Source organism: Girardinichthys multiradiatus, chromosome 23 (genome assembly GCF_021462225.1).
Source record: "Girardinichthys multiradiatus isolate DD_20200921_A chromosome 23, DD_fGirMul_XY1, whole genome shotgun sequence".
In the NCBI taxonomy this organism is placed as follows: domain Eukaryota; kingdom Metazoa; phylum Chordata; class Actinopteri; order Cyprinodontiformes; family Goodeidae; genus Girardinichthys; species Girardinichthys multiradiatus.
This window is the reverse complement of record NC_061815.1, coordinates 11,189,597-11,208,726: the sequence shown is the minus strand read 5'-3', so window position 1 is coordinate 11,208,726 and position 19,130 is coordinate 11,189,597. Positions and strand designations below refer to the sequence as shown.

General features: G+C 37.5%; 1 protein-coding gene across 5 annotated transcripts in view; it reads right to left on the bottom strand.

Moving 5' to 3' along the window:
* The window catches only part of il1rapl2 (interleukin 1 receptor accessory protein-like 2), a 636,383-nt gene that overhangs the window by 385,689 nt on the left and 231,564 nt on the right, over nt 1-19,130 (bottom strand). For 3 of the 5 annotated variants that reach the window (XM_047353890.1, XM_047353891.1, XM_047353895.1), the window contains exon 1: nt 12,050-12,302. The exons of the other annotated variants lie outside the window; for them this stretch is intronic. In XM_047353890.1, coding sequence (XP_047209846.1) covers nt 12,050-12,110 — 61 coding nt within the window. In that variant the 5' untranslated portion in view covers nt 12,111-12,302. Of the gene's footprint in view, nt 1-12,049; nt 12,303-19,130 lie in introns of those variants that run through there. 5 annotated transcript variants of the gene reach the window in all.

Here is a 19,130-nt window from a genome sequence, read left to right as displayed (position 1 = left end):
TGCCAGTTTTCTCAGGCTGCTGTCCCACTGGAAGGTGAACCTCCACTTCAGTCTAAATGTTTTGCAGTCTCTTACAGATTTTATGCCAGGCTTGCCATGTAGCTCCAATCAATCTACCCATTAATTCTGATCAGCTTCCCTTGTCCTGCTGATGAAAAGCAACCCCACAGCATGATGCTTCCACCATGTTTCACCATAAGGGTTGTGTGCCGTGGGTGATGTGTTGGCAGTTTGTGTTGATAGAGAAGTTCAGTTTTGGTCTCAAACTTTAGCAAATCTGCAAACTGAACTTGCTACAGACATGTATAGCCTTCCCTTGGCCAAAAGCTTTCTTTTTGCAACTTTTTAATGAATAGCAGAATTGTGTAGTGCACAACTAATTATCCTGTTGACAGGTTTCCCCACCTGAGTTGTAGATAGTTGCAGCCCCTTCAGAGCTGTCAAGGGACTCTTAAATGCTTCTCTGGTTAATGCTCTCCTTGCCCAACATGTCAGTTTAGGTGGATAGCCATGTCTTTGTAGGTTTGCCTTTGTGCCAACCCTGCTTTAATTTTCCCCTAAAAATCATTTCTGACGTTGTGTAGAGTGTTCCTTTGTCTTAATAATACAGTAAACAGTTTAACATGTTAATTCAATTTTTCTAATTGGGTAACTGCTCGTTTGCTGTGAATGGATGTCTTTTAGGGGTATAAAAGGTAAAGCAGGCAGAATGCAAATGGTTCGTGGTTGAGGAAAATCAAAAAGCAGCATCATGGCTGAAGAAATTCATTCACAAGAGAACGTAGAGCTTTACAGAACACCTGCAGGTCCACAAGAGAAAACAGTGGAAGACTGGCATTACAGGAAAAATGCTGGGGAGGCAAGTAGGGGACCAGGAACAAGTTGAGTCCAATAAACTGAATGAGTTGCAGCTGAGTCGAGACAAAATTACATAAGAAATAAAATACGCACACATGAATCTAGGGAAGCTTGGAAAGCAGAAAAGAGTAATTCAAGACTAGAGATAAACTATTTAAACCCATGAAGAACAGAACATATGTTCTAACGGACTAGGACTAAAACAAAACACTATGGAAACAGAGCAGAAATTTAAAAGCAAACATGAATAAGAACTCACATCACTCTTGATAATAAATGCATGCCACTCTAGATTATATTTTGTACAAAAAAAATAAACATTGTTTTTCTTTCCATTCCCAATTATGCACTATTTTATGTTGGTTGTTCATATAAATCCTAGGAAAACAAAGTGAAGTTTTGGCTATAATCTGACAAAGGGTAAAAAAGTTTAATGAATTCTTTGGCCAGGCAGTGTCAGAGCTTATTAATTCATGGAAGACATCAGGTAGCCAGATAGTTGAATACTGCTGGCCAATCTGGGTTTTTCAGCTCAGTCTCACTTGTCTGTTGTGGAGCAGAGCAGAGTTATAGAAGCAGGATAAAACTGCTGGTGTAACGAAGCCTTCAGGGCGGTGTTGGTTTTAGAAACTAGGGAGAGGGAGTTACTCACAGTTTTGCCTTTGGAGCACTGAATTATGAAATTCAGTGGCTGTTTACTGTGTCCAAACACAAAACAATGGCAGTAAAAAAGTGTGATCACAGGACTATTTCCTGCTGTTTTAACATCTTTATGCTACATGACGAAGCATAATCATTTAGAGCAATATCCTGTTGCATGATATTTGATGTAAAGCGATTTGGAGGAAGTAAGAAAATGGGGCTCACAGTGACTCAGTTTAGCCTGAGGGATCACAACAGAACAACAGGCCCAGTTTTGTGCATCTGTTTCATGGTAGCATTAAAAACTCAGCTCGCCTCTTTCCACAACAAAAATAGACGACATGCTAGAACACAAACAACGAGCCATTGAGGCATAGGAAGAATACAGATTAGCATCCTACCCAGTAGCAGTTCTTGAAACACTATAAAGCTAAAAATAGGTTAGATGGTGTTTTAAGCACTGCTGTGTGGCCTTAGGTTGTTCAGAGCAAGCTTCAAAAAATGGAGAGACGATTAAAGCTAAAGTGGAGGCAAAGACATGCAACATCGATGAGAAAGCAAGAATTTGGATAACCTGTTGTAGTAAATGTAAGGCATAAATACCCAGAAATACATGCATGCATGTCATACGTGAGCTGCACAGTATCAGCATTAAGAAAATCATATATAATAGATTGTAGAAAGGTCGTTTAAGTTAAAGCCATGACTGCTTTAAAAATTGAGGAACAGTTTCTTTAATGAACCGTTGCTGAGTTACCTTTAATGTTGAGAATGAGTTAGTGGTTGCAATTGCATTGAGTGCAAGAGTGGAAGTTTGAAGGGTCATGTTGAGCCTGGGACTAGATAGTTGGCCTCACCATATAATACAGTGCTTTTAAATATGCTCATGTATGTCAGGGATAGAGTTCCAATTGAAATTAAAGTACAAACAGCATTTTAAGCTGCTTCACTCCTGTTCTTACCTTGCCATATATGCTGGTGCATCTGTGAAATATTTTTACTTGTGCTAAAAAGGCACATTATCAAAACCTTGAGTGTTGTCTTGGGAATAAAGTGTATATTGTAGTGTGTGTACTGGATAAGAGGTGTAAAATGTACAATGTGTTACTGTGTCAGGAGTTGCATTGCTTGAACATTCAGTAAGTTCTGCTGTGACTTAAACACCATATTATTTGCACAGTTTTATGCACCTGAGCCCCAGTGGCACACCCAGAATTCTTTTTTTCTTTTTTTTTTTCTTTTTTTTGGGGGGGGGGGGTGTAGAAGCCTGTGTGTCCCCCCCAAGTCAATGATTAGGCCAGGTAATGCTTTACCGTGTCTTTAATAAGCAGATCAAGGTAAAGGTGTTTGTGGTTCTACAAAACAGAATACACAAATAAACCTTTGTGTATAATTCATTGTAATCACAACTTCCCATATAAGTAGATTACATAAAATATTAAGGCAACAAGCTGCATTGAGAGCCTAACTAATTGGCCAAAAGGCCCTTATTTGTAGCCTAAATTATACATTTCATTTGGTAACAAATTGTTTACTTCAGTCCTCTGTTTCAATCACTTATAAGGCTTATAAGGCTTCTAAATATAATAAAAATCCCCAACTCAAGGTATAAACTTATCTTCATTAGCCATATCTTCTATTAAGCAAAAGGAGCTAGCAGAAAATTTCCAGAACAACAAACCTAATTAACAAATTATCCTTATAAAGCAGTTTACACAACTCACCAGTCTTGGACGCACACTCTCGAAAGGTACTAAATAAACTTTATTCAAACTCAGCATCTGACTATTATCACCGTTTACTTAAACACCATTTGTTTACATCTTCTTAACATTACTCAAAAACTGGCCGCAACCCTACTGACGAGCTCGAAAACTGTATCACCGTTCTGCCTTCAGAACGTAGCTTTACATTGTCTCAAGATGCAAAATTAATGCAAATACACCAGATTCCAAATCCTAAAACCAAACAGTCAGTCAGTCATTTTCTACCGCTTATTCCATAGTGGGTCGCGGGGGAGCTGGTGCCTATCTCCAGCAGTCTATGGGCGAGAGGCAGGGTACACCCTGGACAGGTCGCCAGTCCATCGCAGGGCAACACACAAACAACCACACACACACTCATTCATACACCTAAGGGCAATTTAGAGTGACCAATTAAAGAGAGAAGAGAGGAGTTTGGCAAGGTAGATTTGGTCCTGGGATCATGGTGTGAACAAACAGGCATTCGCAAGCAGATCAATGCGTTGTTCCCTCCTCTTTCAGCACCAGCCTGGAATGTGAGTAGCCCTGGTACCTTCTGCATTCAGAAAGTAGAAAGGAGATTGCAGCAAACCAGATAACCTCTCCACAGAAGATTTAAAATTTATATAAAATAGACACCCTTTGCTTTGATTACTGCTTTTCTCTCTTAGTATTCTCTCCATGATCTTCATCAGGTGGTCACCTGAAATGTTTCCAAAGAGTCTTATACAAACTTCCCAGACGTTCATTGAGAGATGGCCAGAGGTTAATATTTCAGTCCTTACAGCAAAGGTAAGTTATTTAACAATTTTTGGTTTGCTACATAATTGCATGTGTGTTCATTCACTGTTTTGATGCCTTCATTGAGAATCTACATACAATGTAAATAGTCATAGACATACAGAAAACCAATGAATCAGAAAGGCGCTCTAAAACGTTTGACTGGTTGTGTATGTCTAAAATTTTATATATACCGTATATATATATATATATATATATATATATATAATAAAGCAGGTATAAAAACATTTTACACTCTGTTATTGTTTAATTAATTCTGTATTATGTTGTCACTTAAACTAATTTATCCCAAGGTTAATCTTATGTCTATATCAATAATTGTATGATCGTTTTAGAGGTCTGTGTGTTCATTTACTCGACTGTTTAGGAGGTGGATCCCTGTGCGATCAATCCAGTTGCATTTTATTAATTGACTGTTGTTCATTGTTCAGCGAATATCTCTCCTTTCTCAGTCTTTCTGCCATCCTCTTTGCTTTTATGAGTAACTTATCTTCCGAGGAAAAATTCTAAGAAACCTCTAAGAATTCGAGAAATTCTAAGAGTTTTCTTGGAATTACCTCACTAGGAGCTACTTTTAGTATTAGGATTCTATGTGAATAAAGGCCCTGGAGTCAAACTGCATCATTGTTAAAGTTACTTCAAGAATTTAGCATCTTTAGATTATTGAATCTGCATCCATGCAAACAGAGCTTCAAAACAGCACAGCATACAATTAAGAAACATTACATTATTATTAAACATTATTATTTCACAAATTCTAAAGCAGCACTGCATATGTGTAGTGTGCAAGGCATATCTGAGTTGCAATGCTCATGTCATAGAAAAAAAAGGCTTATTTGGAGATAAATTATGTATGCTACAGTATCAGATGCACAGAAAGGCGATGCTAGAATATTAAATACCGACATCCCTGTATAAATGATGTAATAGAGGAATCAGATTTAAACACTAAAATTTGACTAGCTTAAAGAATATTGATCATGAATTCTTTATAATTCCTCATTTCCACAATTTTGTATTTTTGTTCTTCTATAAAATTGATTAAGGTCATTTTTTTTTACTTGGACACTGAAGAGTAGATAATTACAACATGTGCCATCAATCAAACAAAGCTCCACTGCCCAAGTTCCAAACTACATCACCTCCACCTGGTTTCAAAGACCAAACAAAGCTCTTAAAATGATATAATGCTTTCCTTATTTTAAAGCATAGGATCACAAGCCAAAATGACCCAAACAGTGTCATCATTTAACAGTTCATTATCCTAACAGCATTCTGGTAAAATTATATATTTTACATATTATTTCGGGCCAGCCATGCAGCAATGTTGCATTGAATTTCGTGGGCTCAAAGGGTATCCAACTCCATAATCTTGGAATGCAGTTTTTTTTGGTCTGGTATTCTTAGTACTCTTGACAAGCAAAATAATGTCTTTGTATAGTTGATAGCTTTTATAAAGTACAAAGACTGCTTAAAAAGTATGAAAAAAAAGTCATTGTTAAAAACTGAAAAATCTAAGAATCACAGCACTAATAGATAACACTGAAATATATTAGTGTGATAAGGAACAAAGAACATAAACATGTCTGTGCATAATTCACACAGACAAAAAAAAAATTTATAAAAAATGTACCTCCATACCGCACCCTTCCCCCTCTTTCACAAACCCATATACACAGGGTCCACGCTTTGGCAAAGTTGCTATCTCAGCAGAGTTGTCTGACAGGCTCACAACGATGATGAGGTCAGAGGGGCGGAGTTTGATCCTGATTGTCAAAGACAGTCCTGACACAATATCTGCCAGTCAACCAGCCTCCCACCAGACGTAGTGTGTTTATACATAAATAAATAAAGAAATATATATGTATGGACGTATGTGTGAGTGCACTCCAGAGACAAGGAAAGACAGTGCTTCAGTATTAGTGCATGAGTCACTGTAGCTTTTTGTGCCATGTACGCCCTGAGTGGCCAGGGTATTCTCAGCATGGGATGAAACTGACAAAAGTTGGAGACTTGACATGTCTCTTTTTCTATATGAGTGCAGATAGTAAGTTCTGTCAAGTATGTGCATATTTGGTAGATGAGGCACTGCTGACACAGAGGAGAGAAAGACATTTTGACAAGAGATTGTGTCAATCTTCTGGAGAGATGCCATTGTCCCTGAGGACTTACACAGTCAAACAGGCTCACAATATTTACTCTGTCCGTGTACTTTTGCTGCTAGGCATTATTATAAAATCAGTATAAACTCACTAGAAAAAGCAGTAAAGCACCCAGAAGGAATTTTCCATTTGGATGTAATTTGGTACCATGCAGACTCACAATGGTTATGCAAATAGTTTTATTTCCAAGACATGAGTAGTGCTACCATGAGTTGAAGCAATGGTGTTAGTAAAACCAAGGAGTGAAGATCAGCAGGCACAGGTTTAGTGGGCTATGAAAATCCACTGGACAGAATTACTAGTATTTAAGTTTGATGGAGGTTGCCTGAGGCTTGATAGTCATAGCTTTACAACATGGTACAGGAAATGGCAGGTATTGGGTCACTTACAAATACATCAACTTTAAATGGTATCCCATTTTTAAAATAAGTAAGGTGATGGCCCACCCTTTGCAGCTATAGTTTTAACTCTTTTAGCAATAGTTTCTACAAGGTTTAGGTGTGCGCTCATGGGAATTCCTGACCATTAATCCTCACCTTCAGTTGTTGCAAAATGCTGCTGCAAAAATAAACTGGAACATGGAGAGCATATTATATTGTTATTATCATTATATGTTAGAATATACACATGCATAGATATTCTAGATAGCAGTTCAAAATATAAAATGTAAAAAAAAAAAAGAAAAAGGAAAACACATTCAAACGTGCTGAGCTTGATTGTGCTATATTATCAAAAAAAAAAAAAAAAAACGTTTACAGGTTAGTTATAGCTTTTTTTTCTTTTGAAGAGGTTTATCATAAATAACATTTGTTTCTGATTAACATTAGTGGATTACAGTTCAGTCCCAGTACTCATTATTGACCCATAGTTTTCATTGAGTCCTGCTTTTATTTTGAAAGTGTGTCCCTAAACATGACTTCCTCTTAGTACTTTGGCAAACTGAAGTTAGAGTCAACAGGATACAGTCAACTATCACCAAATCCATAACGCTCCAGACTTCTATAGCAGCAACATGACTGTTACTTATAACAAGTTAAGTTAGCCATTTCTGCTAATTCTTTTTCAGAACCAGGCAGCCATGATGAGGCTCAGCAGCTACTTCCTAGAGGTTTGACCTCAGCCAATAGGAGAAAAGCTGAGACGGTGATGCTGGTGATGCTGCTCTGTCTCAGTCCTGCCCCGTTCGTATTTACATTTCCAAGAGCATGTTGGGGAGGAAAAGACAATACAGCGACAGAGCAATGTAAAAAAAAAGAAAGAGGGAAATAGTAGTCATGTGTCATGTCCGTCAAAGCAGGCCAACTCAACAACTGAATTCCTTAGTACTTCATTTCTTTGTTTAAATTAGGGTCTTAAACACAGAGAAAACATAGTACAAAACTCACTCTTATCTCTAGGGCTCTTACTACTAGCTCAAACCCAAAAAAAATAAGTCTAAAGCAACTGGATAGCAAAACCTGACTTTGATGAGATATATCATGTTATTTTAATCTGATGAGTAATTACAACATTCAGGTTCAAGAGCTTCTTCTGGGTAAATACCTATTACAGATAGTACACAGTCTTAACTACACTTTGATATTATGCAGAATTTACATTTGAATTTAAGATTTCTCAGCCCTTGTGTACTCAAATAGTCAAAATCCTATTTTTTGTGACAAGGTCTGCGCAATCAGTTTTCACCCTGAGCTTTTAAATTCACCATACAGTATATGTTAAGGCTGGAGGTGTCTAAGACACACGTGCACGATTGTAGTGTTGCCGCAAAGGCAGCATCAGACACTAAAAGCAAAAACGGTTGGAAGGTTATCTTTAGAATCAAACACTACAGCTTACAGAGTGAGGTACAAGAACCAGTGTATATTGACTCAGCACTGTGAATCATGCGTGTGAGAAAGGTCTGCAAACCAACATATTGAAACCTGACATTTTACCACTGATGTTGCTGCCTAAGGGTCCTGACAATAAATGAGACATCTTAGAAGTGAGAATGGGCTCGATTCACAGTTGCCCTGTCCCCTCCTGGAGAGCAGAGCATACTGTCAGAATCATGTATAGAAGTCTCACAGATGGCAAGACAACTGCAAAAGGGAAGGAGGGCTTTATACTACCCTCAGAATCAGGTCCACGTGATTTTAGTCAAAGTGATGTGAGGTGCAGAAAGTCAAAGGCAAACGACAAAGGAGGCCAGCCATTAGACAATGTTGGTAATCAAGCTTTGTGGTGTGATACACAACTTAACTGTTTTCTGTCCTCATATTTAGTTTATGCCAAAAGAAATATCACATACAGTGCCTTGCAAAACTATTCATACACCTTTAAGTTTCCAACATTACAACCTTATTGGGGTTTTATCAGTGGCGGATCTAGAAGGTTTTACCTGCAGGGGCAAAGGAGGTGCTAAAGGTCTATACAGTGACAATTAGAATGATCTAACACAGTTTTCACTGCATTTCTGTGTTGTAGGATTTGCTTTCATTATAACATAAAAGTATAACAAATTGACTACATCTATAAAGCCTGAACTATGTAACTTCATAACACACCTGTAGACTTGTGCAGATATGTTATTCATTGAAAGTATCTCTGCACTGGAATTTATACAGATAATAAATCCATACCAAGTGGCACAGCTGCATAGGCTGGATTCCCTGACAGTGCAGAGGAAATTGATAAAGGAGAGAAGGAAGGCACAGTCGTCTTTCTCTGACTTTGAAATCTCATCTTCTCTCATTTCTTCTCCTGTTGCACTTTCAGTGGCCTCCTTCACCTGTGACCCTCCTGGTTACTGCATCATTTGTCCTTCCTCAAATCTCAGTCTCCTCTTTCTCATACCTCATTTTTTTGCCAAAGAAACTGGAAATGTCTCCACTTTAAATTTACTTTTCATTGTGATCTGCCATGTGCAAGCATTAAGATTTGGAAAAATTAGCCCACTTCTTACCTACGTCTATAGCAATATGAAACCAGAAATGATCACATTCATACAGGTCACATCAGCAGTTATATTTAGAAATCCTATTCTCAAGGCAGCCAATTTATTAATTTTCCAATGTGACCGAACAGATGGAATGTGGTTTTATTGGGTCCATGGCATGATATTGATCATATAGACCATTCAGTAAAACTGCAGCCCCTAAAAACAGCATACCAGAAAATGTTTTCATAGCTAAAGTTTTCTTTAACTGTTATCGTGCTTATTGTAAGCTAAACTAACAAGGGAAACATGATAACGCTCTTACAAATCACACGCAAGTGAGTCCCTGTCGTCAAACAATTAATAAACGTATTACACCGTGAATTTCAGTCACTTCAGCGGATATTTCTTGCATTGCAAACTTAAGTTGGGAGTTAAAACATCTCCTGGGTAAACGGACTAACTGCAGAAACTTGGACAACTCAGTTGCCCAACTCTGCTGGACTGCAGACAGACTGTCTCGTTAATGTGCCTGAGACACGCACGTGTGGCCGCAGAGCGGAAGGCAGATGGTGTTTGATGTGTGGCCGTAGCTAAGTTTTTCAAAGACCACCTACATGAAATCCAGTGCAACCAGTTGATTTAATCATCTAATTTAAGCCCCGTATAAATGTATAAATAAAACTGTTCCATTCTGTGATGGCCTCAGATGTTCATAGGATAAAGTGTAGAAGAAAGCAATTATTGAAAAAACAAGCCCTAAGAAGTACAGTGTCACTTTTTATTTTAACTAAGGATCTTCGGTCCTGAGTATTTCATAGAGTGGCTGGAGAGATAATTCTGCTCCCCTGGTTTATTTGAATCATCTGCTGCTTGGTTGTCCATTAGCCAATCACAATTCAGTTCACCCAATATAAATATCCAACAGCAGCCAGCATTGTTACAATGCCGAGTTCTCCACTGACACAGGCTGTGTCCAACTTCAGGGGCTGCATCCTTCGAAGGCCACATTTTGGGCCTAATACATCACAGCGATGCGACAGAGGCTGTCCAAATTGTAAGGCTCCTCCAAATGCGGCCTACAAATGCATCATTTTCCCCAGATTTGAAGGAGGAATCCGGCATATTCTTTGTGACCCACCATATCCCACGATCCATTGCGTTTCGAAACCAATTGTTGAAACAGAAATAGCCATGGCAGAAAAGAGAGAAAAGCTGTGAATTAAGTCAGATATATTGCGCTTTCTGTAAAACAAAATTAACTTTTACAATGTTTTTTTGGCAAGAATGGAACTGTGTAAACCTGAAATATCTGCTCGCCATCTGTCAGCGCGCAAGACCGGGGGAGGGCTCATCGTTTTCATGCTCCCGCTGGGTTTCCCCGAAGGGTGGAAGTTAAACACTGATATAATTCAGTCAGATGATATTTTTTATTATGCTCTACAAATACATTTATTTAAACTTTGTTCGGAAAGTTAATATGTTACTGTTTAAGTTTTTAAAGGTTTTACCAATAAATTGAAATGGTATTTATCATCATCAATTAACTTTATTCAGTGTTATTTTTTTAAATCTATGAATTTTTTTTTTAGCATTTGTTAATAAGTAAAATTCTATAAGTCATCCTGTTGTGGTTCTCTTCCTGCTTCTCCACCTGGATCAGAGCTGGTATGTGTCAAACTTCTTGTCTTCACTCCTTCCTTGTTTTTAAATCTACTTGGTGTTTTGCTACAGGTAAGGCTAGCTGGCTAATCATAATGCTTCCTCTGACTTTGATGTGTAGAAGGCCGACAAAGTCAACAATGTCGTTGACTATATTTTGCCCTTTTTGCTCCGCTTGATTGATTGATTGTTTTTTATTTGTACAGGGACAGTGCACAACAATACATTGACCTAAAAATAGGAAATATGCATGGTGCCAGGTTATAGCAAAAGATGCTAATTTCAACCTGTAGTCCCTTGACAGGTTGATGTTAATCATACAACACAATCATAACAGACCTTGCCCCTCAGTTACATCAGATATTAAAGACTTCCAGGGATTTATCATTTCTCTATCACACGTTTCCACCTATACAATAAACATACCTATTCGTTCATACACACATACACTTCGACTTTGCACGGCTCGTTTGTGTGAACACATCCAACTGATTTGCATATTTGGGCATCATCTTGTTACAAATGGACCGCAAGATTCAGCTGGTGGCGTCGGGCCTAACAAAGCTCCTCCACACACATTGTTTGTAGTGAATATTTGTGCGAAAGGATTATAATCCACTGAGTGGTCTATGATTGTGTGATTTGTTTTGTTTTTTATTATTTCTAACTGGCAACAGAGGATCAACTTAATACACAGTTTCAATATAGGAGGCAGTATAATAACTACTTGGAGTAAAAATGATAGTAAAGAAGTTATTATACAGCGGCTGATGTATACACCATTTATGTGTGCTTTTCATTCTTGTGTTCCAGTAAATGCTGACGCAAGGAGATCTCATTTACTAGATCCAGATAGGTTTGACCTGCAGCCTGACCTGTCTTTTTCCCCATTCGACACATCTTGGAAGGTCTCTCACTCACATGTACTTACTCTCACACACACACCTTTGCAGCACATACACCAAAATACTGCATTTGCCTCATTGTTGACACAGTCACAGATGTCATACCCTGGTGGCTATCTGTTGTCTTGTGGAAATATGGAAATGTGGAAATGTTACCCTTCCATGTCCTTCATCTTTTTCCCCTTCTGTGTCTCCCAACATGTTTCACCTCAACTTGACAGCTTTAATTCGCATTTTATTTCTGATTCTTTTAATGACCCCACCTTGTCTGTCTTCATTCATAAAGTAAATAGAGTGAAAATAATGGCTTTAAGGACTGGTTTAGGCAGTTAGAAGAAAATAATACTATGGTTAGCTCACCTGGATCTTCACTGAGCCCTCCTGGTTGCAGCATCTCATTTGGTTTACCCAGCAGCTCCATGCAGTGACCCACAGGACTGCCAGCCCAGCCAAAGGTTTTATTTAAAAGATGAGGTTTCAAAGGTACAAACCATTTGTGGTTTAGCTGAAGGTTGTTTTCTTCAAAAACACACAAAAAAACGGTGTATCCTCTCTATGGTCTCTCTGACCTTGTTTTGCATGACACCTCCACAGGTGGAGCTCATCAGCCTAATCAAGGCAGGGTGCACATTTCCTTGCTGGTGCATTTCTTGCTTCTGGACATTTGAGCACCTCAACAGTACAGAGGACAGGTACACCACACATTGTTTCTCAGCTAAAACCAGTCTAAAACATAGGGGATTTTCCCATTATTCAAAACAAAACCCACCCAAACAGAAACTCACATTAAAACCAAAACAAAAACCCACACACATTTTGATGGGTAATTATTAAATTCAAACATTGTAAAAGTTTTTCCCAGTAACTGCAAAAAAAAAAAAAAAAAAAACTCACTTGACAAGTAAGCACATCACACACACATAGTAGACTTTGTACAAAATAAAAAAAATTAGATTAGATTAATGTCACATATCATGAGAAATACACTCTTCATATTCCTATCTTCATTAAAATCCTTCCTTATATTTTCAACATCGTTCTTTCTTTTTACGTTTTCTACCAGTGACAGCTTGGTAGGTAATTGGCTCATATATAAGAGAAACCCATATGCACAATCACCTGTTTTATGACTATGACATATCAATGAGTGAGATCACAGGCGAACCTCGGTCTAAGTTACCCTGTGATCTGTGCGATCTGAGAAAGGTAATGTATGGAAATAAAACGAAGGTGAAATCTCTCACTCCTTGTTCTGGAACAGATCAAAGATGGTTTCCAAGATGAGTGCACATCATGTAGCAGATAATGTGTGCAGCATACATATAGCTCCTTTATGACTTTTTTTGGATTGGCAAGGCCATTGAGTGGAAAATCATAAAACATTAACTGATTCTGCATTGAGAATCTAAACAGTCTTACCTGTAGATCAACATAAATGTGCCTCATGTCTGTCATGTGAGTTGCTGTTTTCTGCTTATTTGAAGACAGCAAAACAATAACTCTCATTAGCAGGAGAATGACTTATTCTGTGGGTTTTATCCACATGTGATTAACTGGAACCACACTAAAATGAACAATTAACGAGTCATATTAAAATATGGAATAGGCATTGAAACATTAGCCAAGCACTTCACCAAACTGCTGTATGTAGCAAGTCGGATAGATGTTTAAAAACATAAGAATGATAAAGCTTTGCTCTTTTTAATTGAAATGCTGTCAGAGTATTAGTTTAGCCTTCTTAACAAAATCAACTGTGTTAGAGCAGCATGTTAAGGCTCTTGAAAAAGAAACTCCAGTTGGGATAAAATATTGCTGTCAGGAATAAAAATATGTGTCCTGAATATCATTGTTAAGTGTATTAATGATGAAATTTAGTGAGTTATTTACCCGTACTTTAAAGTTTTCAAGCTTATACATGGTTTTGATTTTGTGAACTTGAATTAAGTATCTGACCAGGATACTGTATAGGCAAAAATTTCACATCTCATAAATCTAGAATTGGTACTACAGACAAAAATAGGAAAAACTATTCAGGAAATACTTAGTAAATACAGTACGTTGACGGTTGATCCGCAATGTTTACACCCTCTGGACTAATGTGACACTCTTTAAACTGATTTAGATTAATTTAATTTGTAAATGTTTAAATTCATAAACATAGCTCAATGGAGCCCATGATAATTAATTGCTCTGTTGTGAAACCCACCTGTTGCAGAGTCCAGGGGCAAAGAATAAGTATAATGGTGGCTGATGTTCACCATACCTGATCTCCAATAGTCCATATTAGGCTGTCTGCAAAAATGTTGGAACGGGATTACTGTAGTAATTGGTTTCCCCTGTACACTAACTCTGTGTGGTATCGATGTCCTGGTGAGATGGACAGAGAGCAGCTCTGACACCAAGGTTATTCTGTCAAACACAATAAGTGTTCAGATTAAATGTGTAAATGCACAGTGTGCTAATCAAGATGTAATGATAAAGTCTTTGTGTGGAAGACAGAATACCTCATGGTAAGGTCTACTGTGCACTACAACTTATTGGCATTTATTAGGAACCACAAATTAGAAAATACAAGTACATGGCAAGAAATGGAATGTTCTTCTGGATGGGAGCCAGTTTTCAATGTAATTTTCTAATTGCTTCATGACATATGGCTGCATTCAGTTTGGCGTTATTTTTGACATACCATGGAGATTATCATTCATCTGCTTTTACCAACACCAGGCTTTGAATCAATGTTGTGTGTTATGTGGGTGGCAGTTGTAAAAATATATCACACTATGTATTCACGCTGCATATAACTGTTCAGATTCCCTTGGGAAGCCAGTAGAGCAGCAAGAGCATAGGTTAGACTGGCTAAAAACAGCCTATATTCCTGTGTATTTCTGTCTGGATCTGAAATAACTTTTTTCTATACGATGGCCCTCATATGTAATAATTTTATAACATTAATTCCTAAATAAAATGTTTTGGGAATTGACTAATGTAAGATATCTATCAAGAGTTTGTAGAACAAACAATATTGTCAAACTAACGGCCTTGTAATGCAAGCGCTTACATTTTGCAAATGCTAGTTGAATCATGGGATGATGCATAATAACAACTAGCAAGTGTCCAGATATACAGTTGTAGACAGTGGTGACATTTAAGATAAGCAAGCGGGTGAATGGGAAGACTGTTAGTTCATCATCATCTCTTGATGATGTTAACTTAATATGCTACACCTGTGTTATGTGAATTGAAATGGCCACTTATTGGAGGAAAAAGTAACTGATAAAACTTGATCGGTAGCTTACAAGTTTTATTGTATCATACGCGTAATTCATTGATTAAGCAAACAGAAATATGCAATATTAATGACAAGTGGCACTTGTAGGGATGAGAAGGGAAGTCTTAAAATAAGAGAACTGTACCAGAATGAGAAGTTTTAATGTTGCCAAAAGATAAACTGGTGGTAGCTGGGGTACCTTTAACTAGAGAGATGGAGTCAGCAAATGAAGTAGAGAGAAAGATATGGTCTAAAGATGAAATGAAGTTTATTCTCACATCTTCACAATGTTCTCTCTGGCAAACAAGGTGTATGTTTTTAGTGGAATATAGGTAAAGCTGATAGAATAAATGGAAATGCTTGAAACGTCTGAATGCAGAGGAGAAAGAAATACTAGTCAAAGTGGGGTGGGGTTGGAATAACTGCTACCAGAATGAATATCCATTCTGTCTTCAGAAAGTATCAAGGTAGTTCACACCGAAAACGTGTTGCTAAAATCAGTGTTTTAAAATATATAAATCTGTTCAGTCACAATACACCTGGAGGCATACATCAATCAGGCATAATATGAGGACTAGTATGAGGATTCTGACCACAGCGTTACAGCCCCATAAGCAACCATTACAGTAACTTTTATGTTGTAATTAAATTACATAACACCATTTCATGTATGTAGGTAATCCTCAACCCTGCAAACCATAACATTGATGGGTTATACAAAACTTAATCATTAATCGAATTTAATGAATAATTTTTGTAACAGCATGTTGCCAGTTTGTTCCATCCACCTTTCATTTTGTTCCTATTAGTTAAAACCTTTGAGGATTAAGTTTTTTTCTCTCTCATTAAAGTTTTGATCTATGGAGATTATAAATACAAAATGTTGAAGTCATGTGTAACGGAAGTTAATGTGTATTCTTTAAAAGATTTTATATTATACTGCATTTTCATTGATTTTGACTCCGATTCCATGTTGTTGCCATAGGTTTGTGTGAAGGACCTAAGCAAAGACAGACAGGAGGTAGGTGAAGTAGGCATTTATAATGGATAAAAAGCTGATAACTTGCAACCTTAATGCCCAAGAGAGGCAATAAAATCTTAACAGGGTGGACCCAGGTAACAACTGCAACATGGATGAAATCTAATCTCATGCTGCCGACATACACTTTACTCTCCATTCAGGCGTAAAACTCCTCCCACACCACAATGTTACCACTCTTTCCTGGGTTATCTGACAGGTGACAGATAAGGAATGTACCCACCAACTTAACAGGTCCAAAGTGAACAATAATGAACAGAAACATACATAATGATAAGATGTTATATAAATATTACAACTAAAAACCAAAGTGACAGAAGCAAACCAAAGTCACAAGATTACAGCAGTTGGCCCAGATGGCTTTTATGAAATTCTTATGAAATGAGAAAAAAAAACACCTGGCCAAACTAAAATAACCCAGAATAACCTCTTAACGGAAGACATTATTTATTGGAATCACATTACCATATTCTCATTCTCATAACATTCCTATACAACGTGTTATTATTTTTGTCAATATATTTTCAAATTTATTTATGTCAACTTATGTCATGTTTGTCTTTGTGTAGCACCTTACCATTCCTCATACGTGTGAAACACTACTTGGCAATGAAGTTTTTGCTAATTCTGATATTAATGCAGCACACTAAGTGGGTACTAGAGGGTGACACAGGAGTGGATTTTCTCTCCTGTCCCATCCTGCTCCCACAGAAACATGTCTTGTCCCATCCCAATCCCAGGCCAGCATAACGAAAAAAATCCTGTCCCGTCCCACTCCTGGTAAATTGACTCCCACTCCCATTTAGAACAACTCCCACTCCTGTGCCACTCCCATTTTTGTTTTCTTCATTTAGTCTTTTGGCAATTTATTTGAAGGACCAGTTAGGTCCCTGTTTTTAACTGTAGTAAAGGCCAGTTAAAGTAAAAAGAATAATAATGAAGAAATAATAAAATATCAAACAAGGAAACAGACCATGCCTATCTTAGCTGAATAAACAAAATGTACATAGTTGTATTTTACTCATTTATTAAGTGATTGTTTCCTTTGAACAATGACATTACTTTTGTGTTTCAAGTTGCTGAAACAAAAGAATAAATGCACTTAGCAAGAGAACTGTTCTTGTTGAACAAAAGTGCAAAAAGGCATTACCTTCATAATTTAGAAACTGTACCTCAATGGTTCACAGCCCTGGTCCTCAGGGACCTCTTCCCTGCAGGTTTTAGATGTGTGTCTGCTCCAGAACACCTGATTTAAATTCTGACATGACCTCATATACAGGCATCAAGAATGGAGGGTCAAACTGGACAAAATTAATACAATAAAATCATCATTAAATAAATAAATGTTGTGAATGTCCCATAAGTGAAGTAAATGTAACATGAAAGAAATGTAACATTAAATGTGCCGTTACATTAAAGGTACCATTTATTTATTTAATACATCATTAGAAACAATAAATGTACCACCATATCATGAAATGGACTATTATGCAATTAAATGTGCCACTGAATAATTAAGTATAATTTTAAAGACGACATGACGTAATTACACTTAATATTTAATGATGTATTAAATAAATTGTACATTTAATGGTACATAATTTTTTTTTCTATTTCACAACATATTTATTTAATATCTTCCCTTGATGAAGCCTTTCTACGGAGTCTGCGAGGGGACATGAGGGATTTTTTTTCTTTTTGCGTTCTCACGCAATAGTCTTTGCGTTATCTCGCAATACCTTGTGGAATAGTTTCCAAACCAGATAACTGCAAAAATGGAACAAACACTACACCCATTTTGAGATTTATTGAGTTTTATTTTGAAATCTGCCTTAAATAAAACTATCTTCAAATCAGACTAAAAGACAGTTTTTATCCACAAGCTGTCAAACAAACTACTGAACTCTGGACCATAAAACTGCATGAAACCACATCTGTGACACTTTATTTGCTTATTACTGCTGCATAATGTGTACTTTTTTTTTTTTGCACACCATTGCACACCACGCCATTAGTGTTTGTTTTTATCGTGATTTGAACGGTTCTTCTTATCCTAAGCATTTAATCGCATTGTTTACTGCATGTTAACCTGCATATGATAAATAAACCATATCAATCCCATATCAGCGTTGTTTGTTTTATGAGCAGTTTGTCATCTGTGCTGCTGTTCCAAAATGCCGAACACAAAAGTATTGCGTGGGGACGCAAAATAAAAAATAATTCCTCCATGTCCCTTCGCGGGCTCTGTACCTTATTTCTTAAATCTTTAGCACACATGGAGCAGTTTTGTTGGTCAGATGAGACTTGACACATGATGGTACTTTTGGTTTGACGAATGAAGAGATGCAGGGCTGATTTAATCCAGAATCTGCCTTAAAAGTGTCCTTTAATCACTGGTGAATTTGATTACGACTAAACACGTTTTACAAGCAGCATACTGCGTGTTAACACCGCTACATTCAACTCTCCTGAACTTCGGTAATATTTGCGACTTTCCTGTCAGCTCTATGAGTTTAATAGATAAGTCCTTACTTCTGACTTTACGTTGCAAGTCCAATTTTACCACGTCCAGTTCTCCACCTGCGTTTGCTCCCTCCATCCTGAACGCAGGTGGAGAACATCGAGCAGAAGCACTGTTGGCTTGTGGGTCATGTAGTTCGTTTGACTCGCATTATAGTATAGACTTCTTGGAAAAAAAACTACACAATGGCGGCGTCAATCCAAGTTTTTTTTCTTAAAGTTTATAACAAGTCTCAGTTTTACATTTCCAAAGACAATTGATCCTAGTTTGTTTTCCCTCCTATTGGTTAGCTCCCGCTCCCGTCTGCTCCCGTTCATGTTTTATCCTGTACCGTCCCAATCACGTGATCTTTACTGATGCTGTCTCCCGTCCCGCGGGATTCCCATGGGAATCCCGTGACCCGTGGGACTCCCGAAAAAATGTCAGCCTCTAGTGGGTACATAATGATCCCAGGAGGGGTTTAAAATAAAGCCCAGTCAGTTTAAAATGTGTGTTTCTTTGTTTAACCTGAAAAGGTTGGGGACAAAATGACCAAAACTGCAAATGTACCATATGGGAAAGGGTTAAAAGCACTCCTTTATTGTCATTGTAGGTTTAGTACAGTAATATTTTT